Genomic DNA, 22,395 nt, shown 5'->3' with positions numbered 1-22,395 from the left:
CTCTTTTCAATTTGTAAATCCTTTTCCAGTTAAAAGATACCTACTGCTCAACACAATAAGGTTTATCAGAGAGGGACTGATAAGTCCTTCCTTCATGTAAGGGATACATTAATACTTTGAGATTTGTCCCTCATGCTGTGGCCAGATTATTAGGCTTCTATCAAATGGGCTTTTTCCTCCTTCACCTTAGTTGCTACTCTGGCAGGTCAATCTCTCATTCTTGCAACTCAAATACTATTTGGAAACACATCAAAATTTTTTACTATTTATGCCTTTTTTCACATTTCTCACTGCATGACCAAGGGCACTAAAGATTTTTCAGACAAAATGTTCAGATATTTTTTCATTTTCTGTAGTTTTTGTCTAAGTCTTTTTAACTCTGCACCACTACCTGATGGGGGGATTTATCAATCTATAACTAGCCCAACATATAAAGACCAGGTGGTTTTAGATTGATTTACAGATTTTCCCCACTGTTTTATTTGAATATGTACATACACAAATAGAAATACTAGGCAATGATCATCTTGTCTAAACCACTGTTCTTGTAGGCACAGAAATTTACAATCTCAAAATTAGCTGAAGTTTTCTAAAGCTTACCACACTGGAATCCAGTTGCTTTTATAATTTCCTCTTATTCCCATTTAAAGTTAATTTTTCCTATCTTCATTATGCATACCAAGAATTAAATACTGTGCTGCTGATGAGATCTCATGCCACAGGATGACTGCTTCTCAGTTTGTGTTGAAGAAGTATTTCCTCTATTTTTTTTCATGTTGAAAGATTGCTCTTCTAGAGTCCTTTGTTGCAATCAGTGATGTTAAATGTGGGGAACAAAAGGAAAACGTTTATAGTTATTTTCTATTCTGGCTCCAGTGTTGTCTAAAGACATACCTATCTCTTTTTTTTTTTTTTTAATTGAAGTGTCAGTCAGGGTACTCAATTCAAATGTGCATTCTGTAAAGCATTTGAAATATATGACATACATTTCCATTCTTTAATAATAGAAAAGACATCTGAGGATTAAATTTCACTTTGTATGACTTTTGTTTTTTAGTGTAACTTTTAGAAATGTTTAATAGAAGATGTTTGAATTTCATGTCTTGGGGTAAAGGAGTTGTACAAACCTGAATTTCTGTGTTGGCAGAAAGATGTAAGATTAAAAACTGTCTCTGCAAAACTTATTGTGAAATGGAACTTAAACTAAAAACCCAAACAAAAAACAAACCCAAAATTTAATACATGTCAGATCTTTGAAGTAGATTTAGAATAAGTTACGTTTTCCTCATCAATCTAAACATTCTACTACTGGAAAATGGACTTATTCTTGTATTTCCTCCACTTTGACTATACTTTTTCAAATGTCTAAGAATCTTTTCCTTTGGAACCAGCTAAGGCCATCATGCATTTTCCTGATCAAAGTCCATAAAAGCAAGTTAATGGTAAGTTCAGTTGTCTGATCTCCTGTGCTGACAGGCATATACTATAGCAATGGAGAAGTTTCACCCAGACTCTTATATCAAATACTTCCATAGCACTGTGTTGAAAATTCTGGAAAAAGGACACAGAAGTTCCAAGGGTATAGGTACTGCCAGTGGAGTGGAGGGAGATCACTTATGCTGTCTCTTGAAGGTGACCATGTTAAAAAAATTTGGGCTCCTGTTGGTGGTTGAACTGCAACTGCAAAATGCAAGTTCAGAGCTGCCTACTTAATCAACTGCTTAAGGAACTTCAGCTCCTGAATTAGGGACTTTGGTTAGAATCCTTAGGTTTTACAGCAGTGAGGGTATTCTGGGGTATGGTTTCACTCTGAAAGACCGTATCTTTGGGGAAATGTGTCCTATTTTAAACCCATTCTGGAATGCATGCTTAACGTGAAACTGTGTCTGGCGTATCCACCGGAACGTATAAGCCTTGGCCTTAACTAAGGAGCCAGTCTTTCATCCCTATCTTTGCAACCTTCTCTTGCCAAATTTAGTATGCTGCTGTAGCAGATACTTATGCAAGATGTTATAATACAGACATCTGCATAGAAATGGATGGAGAGCTGCAAAGTGTGGTACAGTATATGTGGTAATAAATAGAGGAGTGGGTAACCTGCGGTGCTGTTCTGCACAAGTCATTCTGCATGACTTGCTTGCTGCGTTCCTCCTACTACAAATGCTGCTATCTGTGTAATGTTGTAGTTGTTCCCCTCTTCCCATTCAGTGTTTGTACATTTGACATCCTCACTAAGTTTCTCTGTGCAGCAGTTTGAGAACTATTAGTCAACAAAGAGCCTGTGGCAATTTCTGTTGATGCAGTATCAAAATGAGTGCAACTGAGAACAAGTACCTTGGTATCATCCTCTTACCATTGCTTCTTTGCATTGGGAAAGGTTAACTATAGTGTCTGACCTGGCAGCTGCTGCTTCTACACAGACCTCCTCCTGCTGAAGTTAATCTGCCAGATTTCACACTTGTCCTGCTCCTAATCCTTGTGATTCTGTCAATTTAAAAGGAATCATGGCAGATTTGCACCAGGGTAATAGATTCAAGTTTTTGCTGGAGTTTTGTACATCACGTGTTGTACCTCCATGTCGTAAGTTTATAAAAGCAGTCTTGCTTCTCTTGGTTTCACAAATAAGCCATTAACAGGGAAAAGCGGAGGTTTATTATAGAGTCTTTTTTTAAGATTTCTTTATGTCTAAAAGTATACTCATCGAATGCCTTCATCTGTGATTTCAAAATCTTACACAAATAATTCTCTCCTCAATATTCTGGGTTGCGTTTCAGGGTTTTTACTCTCCCTGTTGCAGTGAGTGGTATTATAGCTACTAGAAATGTCACTAGGGGGAGGAAGCCATGCCTTTGCATGAGCAGTATTTTTCCTCCTTGATGCCTTTTGCCAGTTCTTCCCACTTCACAAAACGAAAACATCCTTTCTTTGAATTACATAGTTTCAACTATCATTGTTACGTTTTGAATTGTTTAGATATAGGAAGCCGCATTTCAAACCATAAACTTCCTGTATAATTGGCATTGCCTTTCAGTCAGAAAAACCTCTCTTACTACAGCCTTGCCTATTGCTAAGTGTGAAGTTAGGTCAAACGTGTGTAGTACTCTTGAGATTTAAGAATTTTTTAAAACAATAATTTAAAGCCCAGTGATTGGGAATTTAAGCACATTCTTAAATCAGGAATCAGAACAGAGGAGGAAAAAAAAAAAGGTGAAATGTTCATTTCTTCGTTCTCATTGCTCAGAATTTTAGGCTCAGTTATTTACCATAGTATATAACCAGGGATTTAGAAAGTGAAAGGGTGAGGGAAGTGCATCTGCCTGTTCCAGGAGGCAAGTTGGAGCATGTATGCTGCTTAGATTCATCTTTAAACTAGCATTTAGAATACAGAATATTGAGTATTCATTATTGCTTTTAAAATTAGAGTGAAATCTTACACTTATTTTTGAGATAGTGCAAAGCATATTTATTGGATGTGAAGGGGAGTTGCTTTTTAATAGAAAAAAGATGGCAGAATAGCCATCTTGTCTGATTTTTAAGTTTGCAGCAAAAGGTTGCTACATGGTAATGTTCTTCTAAAGAAACTCTAATAAGAGTACAACAGCAAACTTTCCCATGGCAGAGGCAAGTTAGGAAGTGTGGCAAGGATAATTTGACTAAACTATAAAATTCTTATGGACTCAAGCACAAGAACTGTAGGTACAGGTAGGAAATGGAAAGCAGTTTAAATTGCTAAGAGTGATGAAAAAAGAGTACTGTGAATCTGTAGGAAAAATGAGACTGAAATAAGCATCAGACTTTAAGGAATCTTTCTGTTAGTGCACTTACAATACTTAGAGACTACCAAATAAAAAGGTGGATTGTTATTCTGTGAAAGTCTGAGGAAGCCAAGAAGTTTGGGTTGCTTGGTGCCATTTTTGCACTACTTTTGGTTAGAAAGATCAGTTGTGTTAATGTGGCAGTCATCCATATAAATAACAAAGATATTATTTACTCTGACCCTGTAAGAATGAGTCAGAGTGTCTCGATGAACTAGAATCTTCAAAGTACTGACTCTGACAAACGCAGTGCAAGGATACCTGAATGGATGAAAATATCAGATCTGTGACCACTTGTGAAGAGCAGTGAGAGAGCTGATGGGATCACAGTAATTTTAAAAGAGAAGAATGAACAGACTGACTTTAAGAACTAATAGATGGTCTTCTCTTTGAAGAACAGGACAAATGAATTATGCCAAAGTATACAAAGGAGAACGGGAACTGACTGCAGTGCAGCACAAACAGGAATCACTATTCTGTGAATGCAGGACAGGATTTCTCTGTTCATAAGGTGAACTTGAGTTAACACTACCATGTTGTCAGTTTGAACAGATACCATCCTGAGAGACATAACCAGAAACACAGTGTGGCAGGCATGAAATTTGTCTGCATGAAAGATGCAGGCTAGTTCAGATGAGTCTGGATGAGAATACGAAACATCGGTGCTCACAAAATTTTTCCTTTCAGCTGCCCCATCTATTTCACAGCCATGACATCAGCTCAACCTGATCTGGTTGAAGGAAAGTTTCTCTTCCATTGGCTTGTGCCAGTTTGTTTACAACTAGTCTGACTCCCTGCGCTGCCTCAAGGGGAGTGTTGGGGTGGCAGGGATGCCCAGCCTACTCCTGGTGTCAGGAGTCGTAATGGAAAGTAGATACAGGCTGCATGGCATGTGTCTTAAAAATGCTTTCATTCTTTTTTTACACTGACTCTCACCTTCTGTTTATTTGCCTTTATTTTTAGTATACTGTTTGATTACATTTAATTTGTGCAATAAATCATATTAAAGTGATATTAATTAGTCTCTGGGAAACAAGAGGTGACTTTTTTTAAAAGGCTTATATCAGCTGAAATCCTGTTAAAAGTCAGTTTGAATGTTTTGTTAAAAAGATTTCCCCTTTCGTCCAATGTCAATTCAATTTAACAGAAACATTCTGCTACATATTTCTTTTGTTTTTTTTTTTCTCTTTCTGAATGTAACTGAGAGTAGAATTGCTGAAATTCACATCATGCATTCTTTGAAAACGTAACAGCATCAAAAGGGCTGGTGCACTGTGGTTCCCAAAAGTAGAATAAGGTTTCTAGTCAGATACAAGTGTTTAATTAATGTTCAGTAACATCACAAATGTGGCTATCTGTGCTAACAGATCTGTTAATTTGAAATCTATTGTCTTCATTCTCCCTCAATAATAAAGGGTTGATAGCGTATGTTATAGTTTTGTAAATTTTCAAGTTCTTACTTATTCATCAATGCTGACTTTGAGAATAAGTAAAGCAGTGCGGCTTAATTCAGGAGAACCGAGATTCATGGACTTTGATCTTCTGAATGTCATGAGCCCATGCTGTCAGTAACCCTGTGCTCTGAGGTCCTCCTTTATGAACTCTTCAACAAATTCAAGCAGACACCATTTCTTCTCATTTTTTGTTTCTTTTTTTTTTCCCCAGAAGTTACCTAAAATGCAGCTCTACAGCAGCCAGCTAGCTAGTAACCCTTTTAAGTTAAATTAGAAGAAAATTCCACTGAAATAGAGTTTTATCAGTATTTTAGGTTATATTTGATCTGGTGATGTCAATAGCAGGCTGCCCTCCCTCTGGGGTGAAGTTGAAAACCCCTCTAAAATCACAAAATCACAGATTATTCTGAGTAGGAAGGAACCCACAAGGATCATTAAAGTCCAACTCCTGGCCCTGCACAGGACAGCCCCAAGAATCAGGGGGCACATTTCAGACACGTGGTGTATTCTTCTCCAGGATAATTAAAGCTAAGCACACAACTACAACAGTCCAGCTTTGTTCAGGCTTGCTGGTTGCTTGCTGTCCCATAGCACCCAAAGTCACAAAAGCACCTTATTGAAATGAGTTATTTACTTCTAAGTCTTAAACTGTGTTTAAGTGCTGCAGGGGAGGTGGATTATATCCTTAGGGACTAAAGTAAGCATCATGGCGTTGTTTAATAGTGGGAAGCCTTTATGGGACTACATGTGGTGTAGTGTTTCATTATGCTTTTGGTTTGCTGAAATGATTTGTGATTGCGTGGTCACAGCAAAAAACTATGCAGCTTCTGAATATTGTAAGGCACTGGTGAACTTGTAGTGTCTGTCTTCCATTTGTAAATGGCCTTAACTTCGGTCAGAAAGGCAACTCTTGTGCTCTTTTCACCGGCAGGTTAAAGTACCTTTATTTGTATTTTTAGTTGATAGAAGTGCTGAGTCTGGCTCCTACTTTCTTGCATAGGGTGAGGTCTCTGCACTTTTTGTGTTTCCAGGTACAGTGGTACAGAGTGCTCTGGTAACTTGTCAAGTTTGAGAAACAGAGCTCTGAGTTGTCCCTTGCTGTGGCTATTCAGAGAGTGTGGGCTCTGAAAAGAAAATGTAGTATAGCATCTGATTAGGAGAAAGTTGAAATCCTCCAGGATATTCTATGAAGATGTTCATATGGCTTTAGTGAGGGGCATCAGTTAGGGCAAACCTTTACATGTTTGATTTCTTTTGAACAGGTGCTTGTATGCTGCATGCCCTATGCCATGGCAGAGCAGTTAAATTCCAGGTGGAATGTAGGCTACATGGACTATATTATGAAGGTTTTTAAATCTGCCTGGCTTCCCTGTCTCATAGTTTTTTATTTCTAAACAGAGAGATTGTGTTTCTTCTAAAAGCATGTACTTAACTATGGAAAAGATAGCAAGTAAGGAGAAGATCGTGACTGGTATTGTGACTTTTTGGATAGAAAAAGGGTGGACTGAATGTTCAAACTTCTTTTGACATTTCTGAAAATTTGAAAATTTTCATTGGAAGGAAAATGGGTTTCATTCAGTGGAGATCTGGATTTCCATTGCCGATATTTTGAGACCTTTTTAAACAACCTAAATTAGTTGTTGTTGCAATCTTTTCTCTGAAGGATATTTAGGGAGTGATACCAATAGAAGAAGTTACCAAAAGAAAAGCAACTTGGGTAACTGTATTTTTTAAAGGAGATTGTGTATTATGTGGGAAAAGCAAATGAGGCATGAAATTCTCTGAGCTATGATGACTTTTATGAGCATTGGAAATTGTCTAATGTGGTTAAGTGATTAGACACATCTGTGAGGGTGCATATGTGTCTAGACCTCTGTTACCTTTGTGTGTAGCATTGCTGAGCTAGTGGGTTGGCATATTGAAGCGGAATAAGGAGCAAGAAGACAACTGCAGACATAAATCACCCAAATTTAAAAGTTAAGTATGATGGTTTTGACTGACTAATAACAAAACCGTCACCCAGCAGCATTCCCAGTGACAGACTTGTTTGGTTTTAATGGATAGCAGCTCAGTACCTCCTGAGTGAAAGTCTATGCTGAGACTCACTGAGGGTTAGATGATGAGCTCAGTGGTGACAGAATTCAGAATAAGAGATGGATTCTGAGAAACATCAGGTTATATGAGAGTTGAAGTGATAAGAGTCTCTAAAAAGCTAACTGCAACTAAATCCCGTCTTCAAAATTGTGAAACTTTCAAGGTAATGTAAAGTGGGCTTTTTTGCTCTGTTTTTCTTTTATCAGTGAAGCTTCAGTTTGTAAGAAAACTTGTGTTAAGTCACAATCCTGAACCAAGAGGGAAGAGAGTGCAGTGCTTCATCCTGGGACACTCACATGCACAGCACCTTAGAATGTGCACTGAGGAGAAAAATAGAGACTGTTCACGAAGTTGCACCATGCTCTGGACAAAATTATGACTTCAGTAGGCATTAGGTGATGTCATGTTTTCAGTTAAGGGTGACAGCAGAAAAGCAAACACTTTCTCTTACTGTACCTTTTTATTGGTAGAGGGAAAAGGCAAGGCAGGGGGTGAACTGGTTTAAGTAAATCAAGAAGAAGGATCCTAAGGATTTCAGAAAGATCTCCATTAGTCCAGATGGCAAGAGAATAAAGAGCTGAAAAAAATGCAACTGTTTTTTCTGTCATACTTGGAAAACTTCAAAGTGAAAGCAACTCCAAAGCAGTGTTTCCTAGAAGCAGATAAGAACAGAGCAGGGAGCAGAGCTGCTCAGTCAGAGGGAGAAGCTCGAGCCAGCCAAGAGATTCTGAGAAAAAAAAAAAACCACAGGAATAGACTGCAAAACTCCAGCTGACCTAAATGCAGGCAGGGTTAGGGTTAGGGTTATTAATAGTTGTTATTGTTTTATTAGAATAAAATCCGACTTACTGAGCTCGATAGTGTTAAACTGTAACACAGCAGTCTTTCACAGTCAAACAAATAGTCTTGGTTGCTTAGAAGTCTAGAGAATTATCTCTTTTAAGAAACTAATGACTAATACTTCCATACTATCTATAGATAATAGCAAATTGCAGTTGTACTGCAGCCAGCGTGTTTCTTCTAAATATAGTAAAGGATGTTCCATAATTTATTTAATTGCTTAGACTTGACAAGGAGCCAGTGCTAACAAACATGCTTTGATACTAGTATAGTACTTCTGGAGATCACTTGATTTGGGAATATAAATACTGAAAAAAAAAATGTGTGGAACAGTGTAGCACAATAGCTGTATAATCTTGGCTGTTGGTTGTGCAGGTGCGCAAGTCCTTTCTCAGCTGCAAGAACACAAAATAGATGAGAAAGAGGACAGGAGTGTGAGTCACATGTTCTGCAAATCCAGGGCTCTTCCAAATGTTGTGATCAGGTAATTATTTAAGGAAAAGGCAAGATAATCTGTTCCACTTCTAATTATTGGACTTCTCTTCCCACTTCATCTGTTCTGGTATCTTCTATACAAAACCTATGGGGATTCCTGTTTTTATTGCAAACTGTTAAAAAGGCAGTACAACTGCAAGGAGAATGAGAATTTTCTTGATTAATTTTCTAATGTATTTATCTCTAAAATACTGAAATTCCCGTTTCCTATTGTTATGTCTCTACCCTCCTGCTCCTCACCCTCCCCCCCTCCCTGGTGGACATCATTATTTGTCCACCTACATGGTTTTGATATACTAAATGTAGAGATTAAGGCAATAAATATTGACACATTTCTTTTTAATATTAATATTCAAAATAATAATATTATCATAGCAGAGGTATTCAATATAAATTGACTATATACATATCAAGTATATGCCTAATATTTATGATCTATAGTCTATATAGTTGACTTTTTTTTTTAAATTATAATCCTTCAGTCATAAGGCATTGGAGATAGAAAACAATTAGCTAGGCAGAGGAATATTAACAAATAATGGAAGTTAAAGTAATTCCAAATCAACACCAAATATTTCAATGAGGAAGGATCTGATCTAATGAAGATATACTGACTTGTAAGAACAAGTAGGTTTATCTTTTTATTTTTAGAATTCTTATGTGAAATACATGCAATATATACCTATACTAGTTTTCTGATTGTAAATGAGTTATAAATAATTATCAGTATTAGGTAAGTAAGTGATGGTTGACTTTTTGGATTGAGCTTCCATTCATTTCAGCAGCACCAGATTTCAATTTATTTTTGGTGTTGACCTATTTGGTTCAATCCTACATGTATTTGAAAAATAGAAATACCTCATTTCACGGTATCTGGTTTTATACAAAAGGAGATTATGGAAATCTGTTAGTAGACCTTTCTAGAACATTCATTTCTCTATGGATAATAATGAAAATATTAACTTCATGTTCAAGCACGCTAGAAATAATGTTTTAATTTGTAGGGAGAGAATTATTTTCATAATCTACCATATTTTTTAGGTAAGTCATTCTTGAGCGCAAAGAGCTTAAACTGTACAATACGTCTGTAATCTGTACATTGCAGTGAAGTTGTATGAAATGCCTCTGGGCTTGCTGAAATATCTACTGAAAAAATAAACTCTGAATGGAGAGCAAAATATTTGGCATATCATTTTGTATCCATATGTTGCTATGGAAGGCTGGACCTGGACCAGTGCTTTCTTATCACTTGCCTTCTGAGTGTTCCACGGAGGGATTCTTCCTTTTGCTGTTGAGTAGCTGTAATTTCTACACCAGTTACTGTTGCCTTTCCTTGTAGCTTCTGGGGGGAAAAAAGGCAGCCAGAGCATCTTTTGAGGATTTACCTGTTTTTTATATGCCAAAACAGATGGATGTGTGTGTTTTGTGCTTTTTAAATTCATTAATAAACCAATGGAAGGTCTGACTGTTCCATTGATATCTTAATAAGGTTTATGAGTACACCTCCAAGTTTTGAAAGACATGTATCAGTAGCTGAATTGTCTCAGAATCCTTCCAGAGAGCTGCTTCCACCTTCTGGAGCTCTGAAGGAAAGTGCTGTAAATGGAGATGGCAGTGTGAAGGCAGGGTGGCTGTGCACACTCTGGTTGCAGCCCATAACTAATTCAACCAATATGCACAAAATAGGGGCAATTTGTCATCCACCCTCAAAGGCATATTGTTGGCTCAAGCAGTGTCTGAAAAAAACCCACTTTTAAAAAGGTCAAGGGAGAAGAAAGCCCAGAACTTATCCCTTATATCCGTTGTGTTGCTACTGTTCTGTGGCTGGATCAGACTACTCAACATTGCTGTGGAAAATAAAGGTTCCTTGTAGCTGAAAGTGGTCAGGCAATTCGGGGCTGAAAAAAGGCAACACAGCCTGTCAATAAAATGAAAACTTGCAGTGTAATGCACATAAGTAGTGATGGGTGTGAATATCTCAATGTCCCTTTGAAATTTTCCCAGATACTCTCCATGGCACAAGTTAAAACAAATGCAACCATGTGCAATCTGAGGTAGATGTAGATTGTCTGGTTCACAGAAATTTGTACACAGAGTAGTTTTATTCAGTCCTGATAGTGCTTCAGTTACTCTTCCACTGCTCTTGTTCTGAATGTGAATTGCTTCCTTGGATGGGAGGATTTAAACATTGCAGTAACATCTTTTAGGAAATAGAAAAAATGGAGAGACTTGAGTATGGTTTCAGATTTCTCTATAGTTGCCTTTAATGAAGACTTTGGAAGAGCAGGCATTTAAGTCTGGAAGGTAATTCATTTCCTTAAGCTGAAATAGTTCACAAAATGTGTTTTAGATGAGTAAGTTTTGTGATGGAATTGGGGTTTTTTGTGTAATGGTCTAATACTGACGAAAATCGGAGTTAATGAGCAGACATTACACCTTTTTGTGTGTTTTTCAGTGACAAAGAAAAGCAATTGGGGAGGAAATCACAGTAGTACTGTCACAAATAGTTTTCAGGAGGTACAAAGAGAGAAATTGCTTTGACTGAACTTGTCACCACTCTTACTTGAAAAAGAGGATCAGTGACTGTTAACCATGGCCAGAGTTAATTGTGATTGTCTCTGCCAAAACTGCAGTCTTGGTAGTTTTTCCTGTGAAGCTGCAAAAGAGCTGTGGGGGGATTGGCAGAGATTCTTCAAGACCCTGTGTTGTCTGCCTCCTTTCTGGCACCTGACTAAGGGTCATCTTACTGGCCCTGGGGACATGTCTTGCACACGAGTGGCGGATGCAAGACTTTCTAATTGCTCCCCAAAAATATCACTTTCACTGCTTAATCTATTTGTTAGAGACAGATTAAAGTTGGGTAAAGATTACCACCTTTCATAACTTCTGTAAAAATGTAAGTTCCCCAGTGTGTTGCAGTGTACGTGAAGCCAGATGTACGTGGTTGGAGAGGAGCAGCACCTGTTACACAGGGACTTGTTTTTTTAGATAAATATGTGTAGGAGGAAGAAAAACTTTGAATAAAATGAGACATTTTGGATCATCTGATGGATGAAAACCTGTTTTCCCTTCTCTTAGACAAGGGTAAAAGGGACCAGTGAGGATCAGTGCCTTTTGGCAAAGCCTGTCTGCAGCTTGCGTTTCCAGTACGTGGATGACTCCTGCTGTCTGTGGGGATAGGTGCAGTCATGCAAGAATGTGTAACGGAAAGCTAGAACTTGTTTCACTTAGAAAAACTGCAAAATGCCTTTTCAAGTGGGTTAGATGGGTTTTCCCCTTCCTTCTGCATTTCAGAGAAATTTGCAGGGAGAAGCTGTGAGCAAGATATCTCTCGCTGTGTGATGCAGAGAGAGAACATGTTTGCAGACATGCGCAAGGCCTCCTTCTCCTTGGGCCAGAGAGAGTAGGGGAGGAGAGAGAGAAGATACAAAAAGCCTAGGAGGAGGTGGAGCATGGGCTTTTGCCCCTGAAAGGTCTGGTGTTCTGCATTGTGAAAAAGTGGTCCTTGCATTTGAAATAAAACTTTTTTTTTTTTTTTTTTTAATCCTTCCACTACCTCGGCATTCTTGGGAAGAATACCTACATATGTTTACCTTACACTATGGGAGTCAAAACTGAAGTTATGAATATAATATACTGTTTAATAATTATGAAACTGAAGTAAGCAAATGAATTTACAAGAAAGTTCAGTTTTCTTTATTCCAAAGATTTACAAGTAGTTTAAAACAATGTGTTTGACATGAGAAGTTGTCCTTATCATTAAAATGCTAATGAAACAGTAAACATCTGTTAAATTTATGAAGATAATGAAGATTTTTAGCAACATCTTTCTTATGTTAGTATTCCTGCTTAGCTCAGGCCTGCATACAGATTTAGTGGAGTTGTGGCTGTGAGAATTTATTTGGCCTTTGGGAGCAATGCCAGTGCAAAATTGTCCTATTGCATTTGTTTTGATGATTTTGTCGTGAAGTGCTTCTACTTGTAGTTTAGGTCGCCTTCATCTAATAATTCTTTCAGAGGCTTTCAGAGGTGGATCTGAAAGTCAAACTTCAGTCCAACAGGGTCATTGATATTTGATTGGCAATTGTTGAGTTAGTAAACTGGCAAACAGAAGTGAACAAATTTCGTATGATTAATGCCTTTAGCAATCAGTCTGGTAGGTATGTATATTTTCTGTTCTATATAGACTCTGAATGTGTCCTAGTTTCCTGGTCATAAATTACTCTGACAGCAGAAACACCATGAACTGCAAAACTAGAGAGATATTTCAAATGTGTTTTCCATGTGAAAGGATCTGTACTCACCCAAGGAGCACAAAGAAGGTTGCATTGTTTTCAGGGGTATGCTAATTGTTTTTTAATTTTAAAGATTTTATGCCAAATGATTTCTATACATTGAATAAAGACAACCTCAGAAACCTAACAACTCTGATTTTTAAATGTCAGTCACAATTTAAGCCTATTCTGTTATATTGTTTTTCTGTAAAATTGATTAAAATATGTAACCATAGCTTCATTGAAGTATGTATATGTAAAGAGAAAACAGGTCTTATTTAACTTCACGGATCTTTAATTGCATATGAACTTCAAAGAGAAACTTGTGGAAGTTAGATTGATGATGACGCTTTAGGTAATTGAATACAACATCACTCCTCTTTGAATGCAACTCTGAAATCCAAATTATGTAAATCTACTGTTTCAGAACCAGTAGTAGAAATAATCATCATTTTTGCAGTTGAAGATACTTTCTTTGGATAAATACTCTGACACACTTCTTTCCTATTGATGCATCTTTTCCATTATGGTTATGAATAAGAGACTGTAGGCATGTTAGCCTTTAGCTTGTTGACGTTTGTGACTCCACTTGAATAAGCTTTGACTTACAGTTAATTAGGCACAACTGTCAATGATTTTCATGAGCTTATGCAGAAACAAACCTGACATTTATGAAAGTATTTGGATAGAAGAAGGGAGAAAATATTCTGGGAAAGTTTCTCAAGCATATTTTTCCTTTCAAGTTGTGCAGCTCATTTGGGATGGTGTGAAACAGTTTTCTCTCCATTGCTGTCAATGGCCCATCATTGTGCAATCATCATGTTTTTCCTATGGAAGAAACAGAGAACAGATTATAGCCTGCTATTTATCTGCTAGACCATAATATAATATTTACTGTGTTGCAGCTGTGATCAAAATGACTGTCTCTCCAACATCTACAAAATTTGAGCTCAGGGCTAGTTATAAGTGTTTGGTCATCCAAAAACTCCATGCAGCCCCATCTGGCTTCTGAACTTAGCTTTCCTCTTGGATACCACGAGATGGGTTTGAAATTGTGCCTATGGAGGCAGAATAGTTAAAAGAAAAGGATGAAAATATCTACTCTGCCTTCAACTTTGCTGTTTATCCTTAACAGGCAGGAAGGGAGATCCATTAATGGAAGACTGGTACTCAGGCAGCCCATATGGATTGCCTTGCTACTTTTTGCAAGTAGATCGAAAGATTTGATGGCAGAAGAGAGGGAATATTGCTTGATTTCTTTTCTAAACCCCTCCTTTTAGCCCCCTCTCTCTTCCCCTCTCCCTCTCCCATATCCCCTTCCTGACCAAGTTAAAAAAGCTCAGATGAATTCTATGAAAAAAAGCTCAAGTTCTGCCTGAGACCAGGGAAACTCCTAAGAGACCTGTTATGCTGCCAGCTCCTGGCCACTAGTGAGTGGGAGAAGGAGGTAGTTATGAAGAAATTGTGACAAAGGTAGGAGAGACAGAGAGTGACTCATGCTCCTTTAGAGGTGTGGGACGCTTGTGTTCCACTGCCTGCTCCAATTGGTTTTGAATTATTTATTCAACCTAGGAAGGAGAAACTGAGTTTAGGGGTTTGTGGTCTTTTGGGGGTCTTTTTATTTCAATGAGAGAAATTTTATTTGAATCTCTTTTGTATAATTTCAGGAAAAAAAATACTCCCACAGGCATAGCTGGAAGCTGTGTACTATGGACACTTATTGCGTGAATAGGGCAGATAGCTCATTAGAAATGAATATTTGGACATCTGTGCCTCCCCATTCCTTCAGGATCTTGCTGGGCAGTGATTCTTAGGCATATACAGAAAGTGTTTCAGCATATAGATTTCTGGAAAAATTTTGTTTGTAGGAAAATATCTGGGCTCCAATTTAGAAAATGCTAGTTTTCATTGCATGTAAAGAGTTGCATTCATTTATATGCTAGCTGATTATTTAATTGTTGGCTATTTTCTAATATTTGTCTTGCACTGTAAAAGAGGCATTTTTACACATTAGTTGAAATGGTGTTTGTGCAACACCTGATAGTTACTCAGAAGAGGGGAAAAAATAAGATGCAGCTCACTATTTGGAAACAAACCTCTGGATTTCAGCTTACATGTATTGTCTGTGCTGGCTGATTTAGTAGGCAACCATTAATTGCAAAAGCATCTTACTTTCATGGGCACTCATCCTGGCCATTTTGGCACAGAAGAATTTTTCGGCTGTAGAAAGGATTTATTCTACCTGCCAGTGTGATTTATATACCATATGTCTCCTCTTCAGCGTCTGAGTATCCATGGCCATAGGGAAGTGCTCTGCCTCATCTGTACTGTGGGTAAATAGGTTTCTTTTAATGATATTAACTCCTACAGAGCCTCTTTATCACCTCCCTGTATTATTTTTTCTTGGCAGTTGTGTCAACTATACTGTGTGTGTTGTGGAAAGGAGAATACTATGAATTCCTGGTTTTGTTTGCTCTTGGCAGGCACTACTACACTTCCCACCCTTGTGCGCACACCTACCTTGATGATGCAGCCTTCCCTGGATATCAAACCCTTTATGTCCTTCCCTGTGGACAGCAGCTCTGCTGTTGGATTCTTCCCAAATTTTAACACAGTAAGTAAAGGTGTTTCCACATTTGGTTTCAGTGTATGCTTTCCAATCTGGTTCTAGTATGCAGTATTGAAGCTGCCTTAAAACAGTGCATCGCTGACACAGTTCTAGGGAACCCTTTTTGTCTGTGCCCTCGTGGTTGCTTTTCCCTTGTACAAAAGGCTTGGAATGGTATCCAACCTTCGCACTGTGAATGGGGCTGATTGTTTTTTAGCTTGGTCTATTGAGGTGGTGTTTGCACATTGAGAAAAACAATCCCATGATGGAGATTTGAGAAATAGTAGAATTATTTTGAGAGTTAGTCTGGGCATGTGTGTTTCCATATGCTGTCAAAGAGGAAGAGACAAAAGCAGTGGAAAGACAGGTAAGACCTAGATCCTCCAGTGACATGAATCAAGCTAAGTCTAATAGGGCCAGTAAATCAACTGGAGGTTATTGTTAATTCTGTGTAATTACAACTTTAAAGTGTAAAATTGTACAACCAGCCAACGTGAAAAATGTGAATCTGTTATTTTCGCGTTATGGTAAAGCATCTTGGTTTAAAAAAAAAGTACTGCCAAAATAATGCTTCTGTAGTTCTTCATGTTTATCAGAGCAGCAATAACAAAAATAGTCTCTTCTGTAGTTCTCGCTTTTTTAACAGCTCATAAAATAGCACTGAGTGTTACCGAAATGCTTTTTTTGCCATCACACTTTATCATTAGCTTAAATGTTTAGGCTAATGGCAACAGGAAGGAAACTGCTCTGAGTCATTGCTGCCAAGTCAGCGAGTACAGTCTGTTCATATGTGGCCGTCACCTGAACTGTAGAGCATCACGCTTGTCACTGGAGTTGCAGGGGGAATGGAAAGGGAAGCACTGTCATCACCACCAGACAGTGATCAGCTGAACCACTGCCAAGTGTTTCCTTTCACAGACTAACCTTCTGTCTGAAATTAAAACAGCAAGAGCATTCTTTTTTCTTCATGACTTGCAAATACACCTTGCTGACAGGCCTTGTGCTACAGCACACAGTGATGTGGGGTGGTTATGAGGTGACATATCAGTCAGCTTCTTTCACATCTCAGCAGCCCAACATGTGGGCTACTATAAACAGTAGCAAATATTACTAATTGATTGCAAAACATGTATGTGAAATTGTGCATTGATGAGAGAGATGTGGGAATGTGCATGTGTACAAAGAGATGAAAGATTAAAAAAAAATCCCTGTATGTTTAAAGTGCAGACCCAAAACTCAATATAGTGTTAAGAAAGCAGTGTGTTGTTTGCATCTTCTAGGTGTGATGCAATTCAGATTGATTTCCCATCCTCTTTCTAATAAACATGGGAATATGATTTGTTACTGATTTGTCTGCTTTTCAGTTGCACAGGTTTTATAGATGATCTTTTTCACAGAAGTGGTCATTAAGGTTCAGAGAAACTTTTCTTCAGAGATGCAGTAGTTTTAGAGTCAACCAACATTATTTGCTTACTGGTGGTATTACTGAATTTCTGAGTCACAGTAGCCTCTAGAGACAGATTAATTTCGATATTTACACTGATTTTGTCTAGCTTATATTTTTCTGGGTTACATTTAATTTGCCTAATTCCTGGAGTGTTTATCCTTCACTCTTGTCATTCCTCTCCAAACTTCTATGGATTTTATTAAAAAAAAAAAAAAAAAGAGAGACCTAGGGTAATCAGCAAATATTGTCAACTCAGTGTCTACTTCCCCCCTTGGAATTCTTAATAATTATTTAAAATTATGCTACTACACAGCACCAACACTGCATGTTTAAACCGTCTATTTTGAGGAACGGTGGTTCAGTACTTCTCTATTTCTAATTCGCAGACTTTGCCATTTATCTTGCAGTTATTGATTTTCCCTAAGAGTCTTTCACAATGGACTTCAAAAGCTCATTGGAGACTAAATCATTCATGATTATCTACTGACAGGCACAGTGAATGCCATCTGTTATGCACTTCCTTTCTTTCTAACTTAGCACAAACTTTACAAATGTATACTTCTAGGTTTGTATATATTTTTTTTCCTTTGTCACTCTAAAATGGTGGCAGAAGTACGTAAAAGTGTTTAAAAACTTTTTTTCCTGAAGAAAATTTTGAGCTATAAAAGCTGAATCCAGTTGACGCGTAACATGCAGCATCTAAAGTGCCACAATCTTTTATCTTGGGCAGGAAGTGAATATTAGAAGAGCCAAAAAAAGCCATCATTTGCCTTATGGATCAGTTAGGAAATCTAGCCATTTCATTTGAGGGAGAACTTGTCAAGGACTGCAGACAGTAAAACTTCTAGTGTGCAACCTTTCATCTCTGAGGACTGAGGGGACCCTGCCAGGGTGCTGTTCATGCTTTCATGTGTTCACTGAAGGTGGCAAAAAGAAATGGGGTCTGAAGAGAAAACTTCTTTGGATCCACCTGTTCATTTTCAATGGCAGTCAGATACAGAACATTTTTCTAAACCTTGCCAGGAGGTGGTTTCTACCTTAGTATCAGTTACCTGAAAAAAGAAGTTTCTGCATGGGAGCTTAATACAGTAACTACCAGGGAAGAAAAAACAAGGCAAAATGTATTAACTACAAACATCTTTGAAGGAACACTCCCTACAGTTTTTTTCCCAAAAGAACTTCTCTTATTTATGGAAATATATTTGAAATCTGGGGTAAACCCTTTCTTATATAGTTAATTTTGACAGTTTTCAATTCTGAAACCATCTGTGATGCTCCAGATAAAACATCAGTGTTCCCATTTTGTTCATGGAAGTGTTCTGATCACTAGCTTCTCTCCACATGTGGTACTTTCAACTGAAGCACTGAGCAGACCCTGATTTTTTAAAAGAAATTTACAATTATGTCTTATTTTCTTGATGGAATTGTGGGATATAGTTTCAACTGTCGCCCTTCCGTTTCTCTTAAAAACATTAATAGTTCTAAATATGCTGTGGATGTATGTGTAGTAATTGTAAATTCATGCCCCAATTAAATTAGTCTTTGTTCATTAGGACTAGTTCATTATATAGGAAAAATTAATTGGGGAATGATTGCACTAACTCCTTGGATACCTGTCTGTATTTCTCAGTATGGGGAATAAAGCTTCAACAGATCAGCCAGAAAGGGATCTTCTAAAGACAGAATGAAGCAAAGAAGTGATGTAGGTGCTGTCCTTCCTGGTCTTTTCACAGCAGCAGCAAACATTCTTGTCAGAACAGGACAGGCATGCTCAGATTGTCAGAACCTGAACCTGAGTTGCTGCATGGAAGGACAAACCCTCTCTCGGAAATGCTGCAGCAGCGGATCCAAAGGTGACATCATGTTTGTCCTGGCATCAAGTTCTAAATGCTCTTGCTCGGTTACTCATATCCCTGTGTCTGAAACACAGAGCTTGAATCAAATTATTAACTGTTATTACTTAAAATGTTCTTGTTTATAAAAGAACAGGAGACATCATTATAGGAACTTTCCAAATTGGTACCTGCAATTTGGAATGGATGGGTAGCAAAAAGTATTGTTTAAGCAGAGTTCTTTTTCACCACACTAAAATGACTCTTCAGGATTTTTTAACAGGTAACTCCTTACATATTGATTACATTTAAAAATCTGTAAGTTAAGTACATAGTCAGAGGAAATCAAAATTAAGATTACTGTCATCCCCATTGTGTTTATTATAATGTAATCTTGCTGGCTTCCACCATACAACTTTACCTTCTGTACCATTCTCTCCCTACATCTCCCTGATTCTTTGTCTCCTGTCATCCATCTTGTGTACTGAATGAAGAAAGGATGCTTTGTGATCACAACATGGGAGGTCATCAAGATGCATGTACTAAAGTGGCTGAAAGCCAGGATTTATCACAGAAGGCAAGCTTCACATTCACCGTCTGCATCTCCCTATGAAGATTTTATACTCCTAAAAAAAAAGAAATTTCAAAATTCCAGCATATTCTACCTTGTTCTGAAATAAGAGCAGCACTGCATGACTCATATTTAGTTGAAGTGGTAAAGCCAGGGACCCATCAATCTGCACAAAAGCATTATCAGCAACTTCTCAGATTCTATCATCATAGAAAATAATCAGCAATTCATATGCTTCCTTCTGAGTTTGTTATGGCCTCAGGGGTAATCAAAGATTAGAGCATCTCTTGTAGCTTTCACATTAGTGAAACATTTTCCATCGAACTAGACCATGATTGGTTTCTAAATGCTAGTTCATACCTTCGTGTTTTAGAGGACACATGGGTTAATGTGACCTAGTTACTGCTTCAGTATCTATTTCTCTTCAAGTAGGTTTATGCTGATTCTTTATATTAGTGTTCTCTCAGTCCCCTTGCAAAGTGGACCAGAAATATTTTACATCTGCAAGTGAAGGTGAGCCAGCTGTAATGGGCTACAGGAAAGGAAGAGGATCTGAGTGTAACTTAGTCAGAAATTTTTTACTCTTCTCCAGCATTAACCCTGCCTGGACTAAGTATCCCTCGCCTACCCCCAAGACAACTACTGGGAGGGACTGATTTGCCCTTTCCTCTTGTGCATTTTCAATTATGACCCACATTTTTATCTGCTACCTATCTAGTTCTCATTTGAAGGGCCCAGCAGTCAGTCAAGGCGAGAAGCCGAGTTCAGCAGATAAGAGCACAAGGCACTCATATCGCTGGCTTCACTCACCCCTCTGTGCCAAGTGCCTCTTCTGCCTTTGGCAGGACACTGTGGCTTGGGAGCTTTCTCTTTCCTTAGCAGGGTCTGAATTCAGCCACTTAACACCCTGCTACATTGCCAAAGTACTCTCTGGAGCACAGCATTGTATATGGCAGGAGCAGATTAGAAACGCAGCCAACAGGATGTTGCCAACCCTTTATCTATGGTCCTCTTTATCGAAGTAGCCTGTCCCTGTGCTCTGATTTCCCTTTTCCCTTTTATGGAGTGCTGAACTGAAGTGACCTGTTCTGGTTCTTTCCATCTGACTCCAGAGAGCAGGTGAAACTTTGTAAAAACCATACTTTTACACTGATTAACAGCACAGAAAGGAAATTTCAGCAATTGACTTAGGAGAGGTTTTTTTGCAGTGTAGGCGGATATTATGCTTGAGGATTTTTATTGGTTGTTTTTTTTTTTAATCAAGAAATGGTTAGTTATTTCTTTCCTTGTAAACATTTTATACCCTTTCTTATAGCCGTGCAGGCACAAGAGGTACTCCAGGTTTGCCTTTTATTCCTGTTTCAAGCACTAAAAAACATTCCAATTTGATTTTTATTTATTATGGATACAGTAGTTTGTGTTTTCCAAGTCCTAGCCAGAATCATCCAAATGACACCATGAAGAGTCAGCCTGTTACCTTTTATTAAGGGAGTAAAAGAAAGTAACTGGTATTTTTTCTCGAAGAGGAATTGGATGGATTAACTTCCTTCTGTCAGTTGGCAGATCAGCAGGCAGATAGGAAACCCTGTCTTTCAGGAGTAAGTGCACTGACATGCACTGGTGAAGAACAGAAATCCCCAGGTGCAGTAACCTTTCTCTACCATTTTACAGGAGTCTGTCATCCACAGTGTGCATTTTGAAAAATGGTTCCTAAATTGTTGCAAAACATCCATTATTATGTGTAATAGTAATTAGGTCATCAGCCTAATTCTTTAAGGAAATACAGTTTCTGTGTACAAATCCTGCCATTTGCTGAGTCCTCCAGAAAATCTGTTCCTTGGCTATGTGGTTTTTTCTCTGTCTTTACAGAAAGCTTGGAGTTAGTCTTTCCAACACTTCAGCATTATTTATTTCTTTTACTAGTCAGCACAGGAAAGCTCAGAAGCCTTTATCTTCATTGAATTGCTTTCTTTTCAAGTTAATAGTATGTTCCTGACGCAAGGAAGCTGTTTAAAGGGAGAGGGTTGTTAACCATAAATATTTTAGGCATTAGGCAACTGAAGGATGTTTTACAAATAGACTGTGATAAAAACATCTCCCCTCAAAGCAAACAGTCGCAGAATCGTAGTTTAAGACAAGGGACATGTGTTGCACCACTCTGCTTACAAAGATTTTGCTAGTTTCTGATTATAAACCTTGTCCTAAGGAAGATTCTAGAGCAGCTTCAGAGAGCAGTTTTTCTCCATGTGTCTGATGAATACAGAAGTGGTTACTTTTACAGCATCTTGACTGTACGTGTCTGGCTTTCCTGCCCTCCCTTAGACCTTTGTCACATTGTTCTGTGAGAAACTGAGAATTGCTGCAATAATTATTAATTAAGAAATTATAAAAATGTACCTAAAATGTAATTCTTGTCATACTCATTCTTTCTGAATGTGGGCATACCTAGTGGTTACAGCCAATTTTATGACAATCTAAAGGGACTGTATGGCAGTTTACATTCAAAGCATGAAACTTGTCTTTCTTTTGCATACCTGAAAACTGACAATACACAGGTCTGAAGCATCAACCAGCTCATTTCAAGTAACAGAGCAAGGCTGATTTGAAGATCTGTGCCTTTCAGACCAGTCTTCTCTATATTCAACCTGTCTGGTTTCTCCACAGACTTCAGCTACTTCCCCAAGTTAACACTAGGGAAAGCATATCACATTTCTTGCTCATGTATTTGTTAGATGAGACAAGTTTCTGTCTTGTTTTGTGTCTTGTTTACTTAGATTTAAAGAAAAAATCCCCTCTAAACATAAAAAAAAACCCCCAAACCAATAGTCTTTTATACTACATTAAGTTTCAGAATAGGCTTAATTAGAAGAATCCTATAAAGATTCATATCTAAATACATTGCTTTTAATCAAAAGCATTTTGAAGATTGTATAGTATGTGGTATTGATAAAAGACCAAAAACATA

General features: G+C 37.9%; 1 protein-coding gene across 15 annotated transcripts in view; it reads left to right on the top strand.

Moving 5' to 3' along the window:
• ZNF385B (zinc finger protein 385B) overlaps positions 1-22,395 on the top strand; it is a 163,163-nt gene that overhangs the window by 94,221 nt on the left and 46,547 nt on the right. For 10 of the 15 annotated variants that reach the window (XM_051787300.1, XM_051787298.1, XM_051787302.1 and 7 more), the window contains one exon: positions 15,456-15,586. The exons of 4 other annotated variants lie outside the window; for them this stretch is intronic. In XM_051787300.1, the coding sequence (XP_051643260.1) occupies positions 15,456-15,586 (131 nt within the window). Of the gene's footprint in view, positions 1-5,711; positions 5,967-15,455; positions 15,587-22,395 lie in introns of those variants that run through there. One more of the 15 variants, XM_051787307.1, reaches the window with a different exon arrangement.

This window comes from Manacus candei, unplaced genomic scaffold, assembly GCF_025592945.1.
Source record: "Manacus candei isolate 608988 ecotype Guabito, Panama unplaced genomic scaffold, ASM2559294v1 h1tg000023l, whole genome shotgun sequence".
Taxonomy (NCBI): Eukaryota; Metazoa; Chordata; class Aves; order Passeriformes; family Pipridae; genus Manacus; species Manacus candei.
Note: the sequence above shows the minus strand (reverse complement) of the source record. Positions and strands in the feature narration are given on the sequence as shown.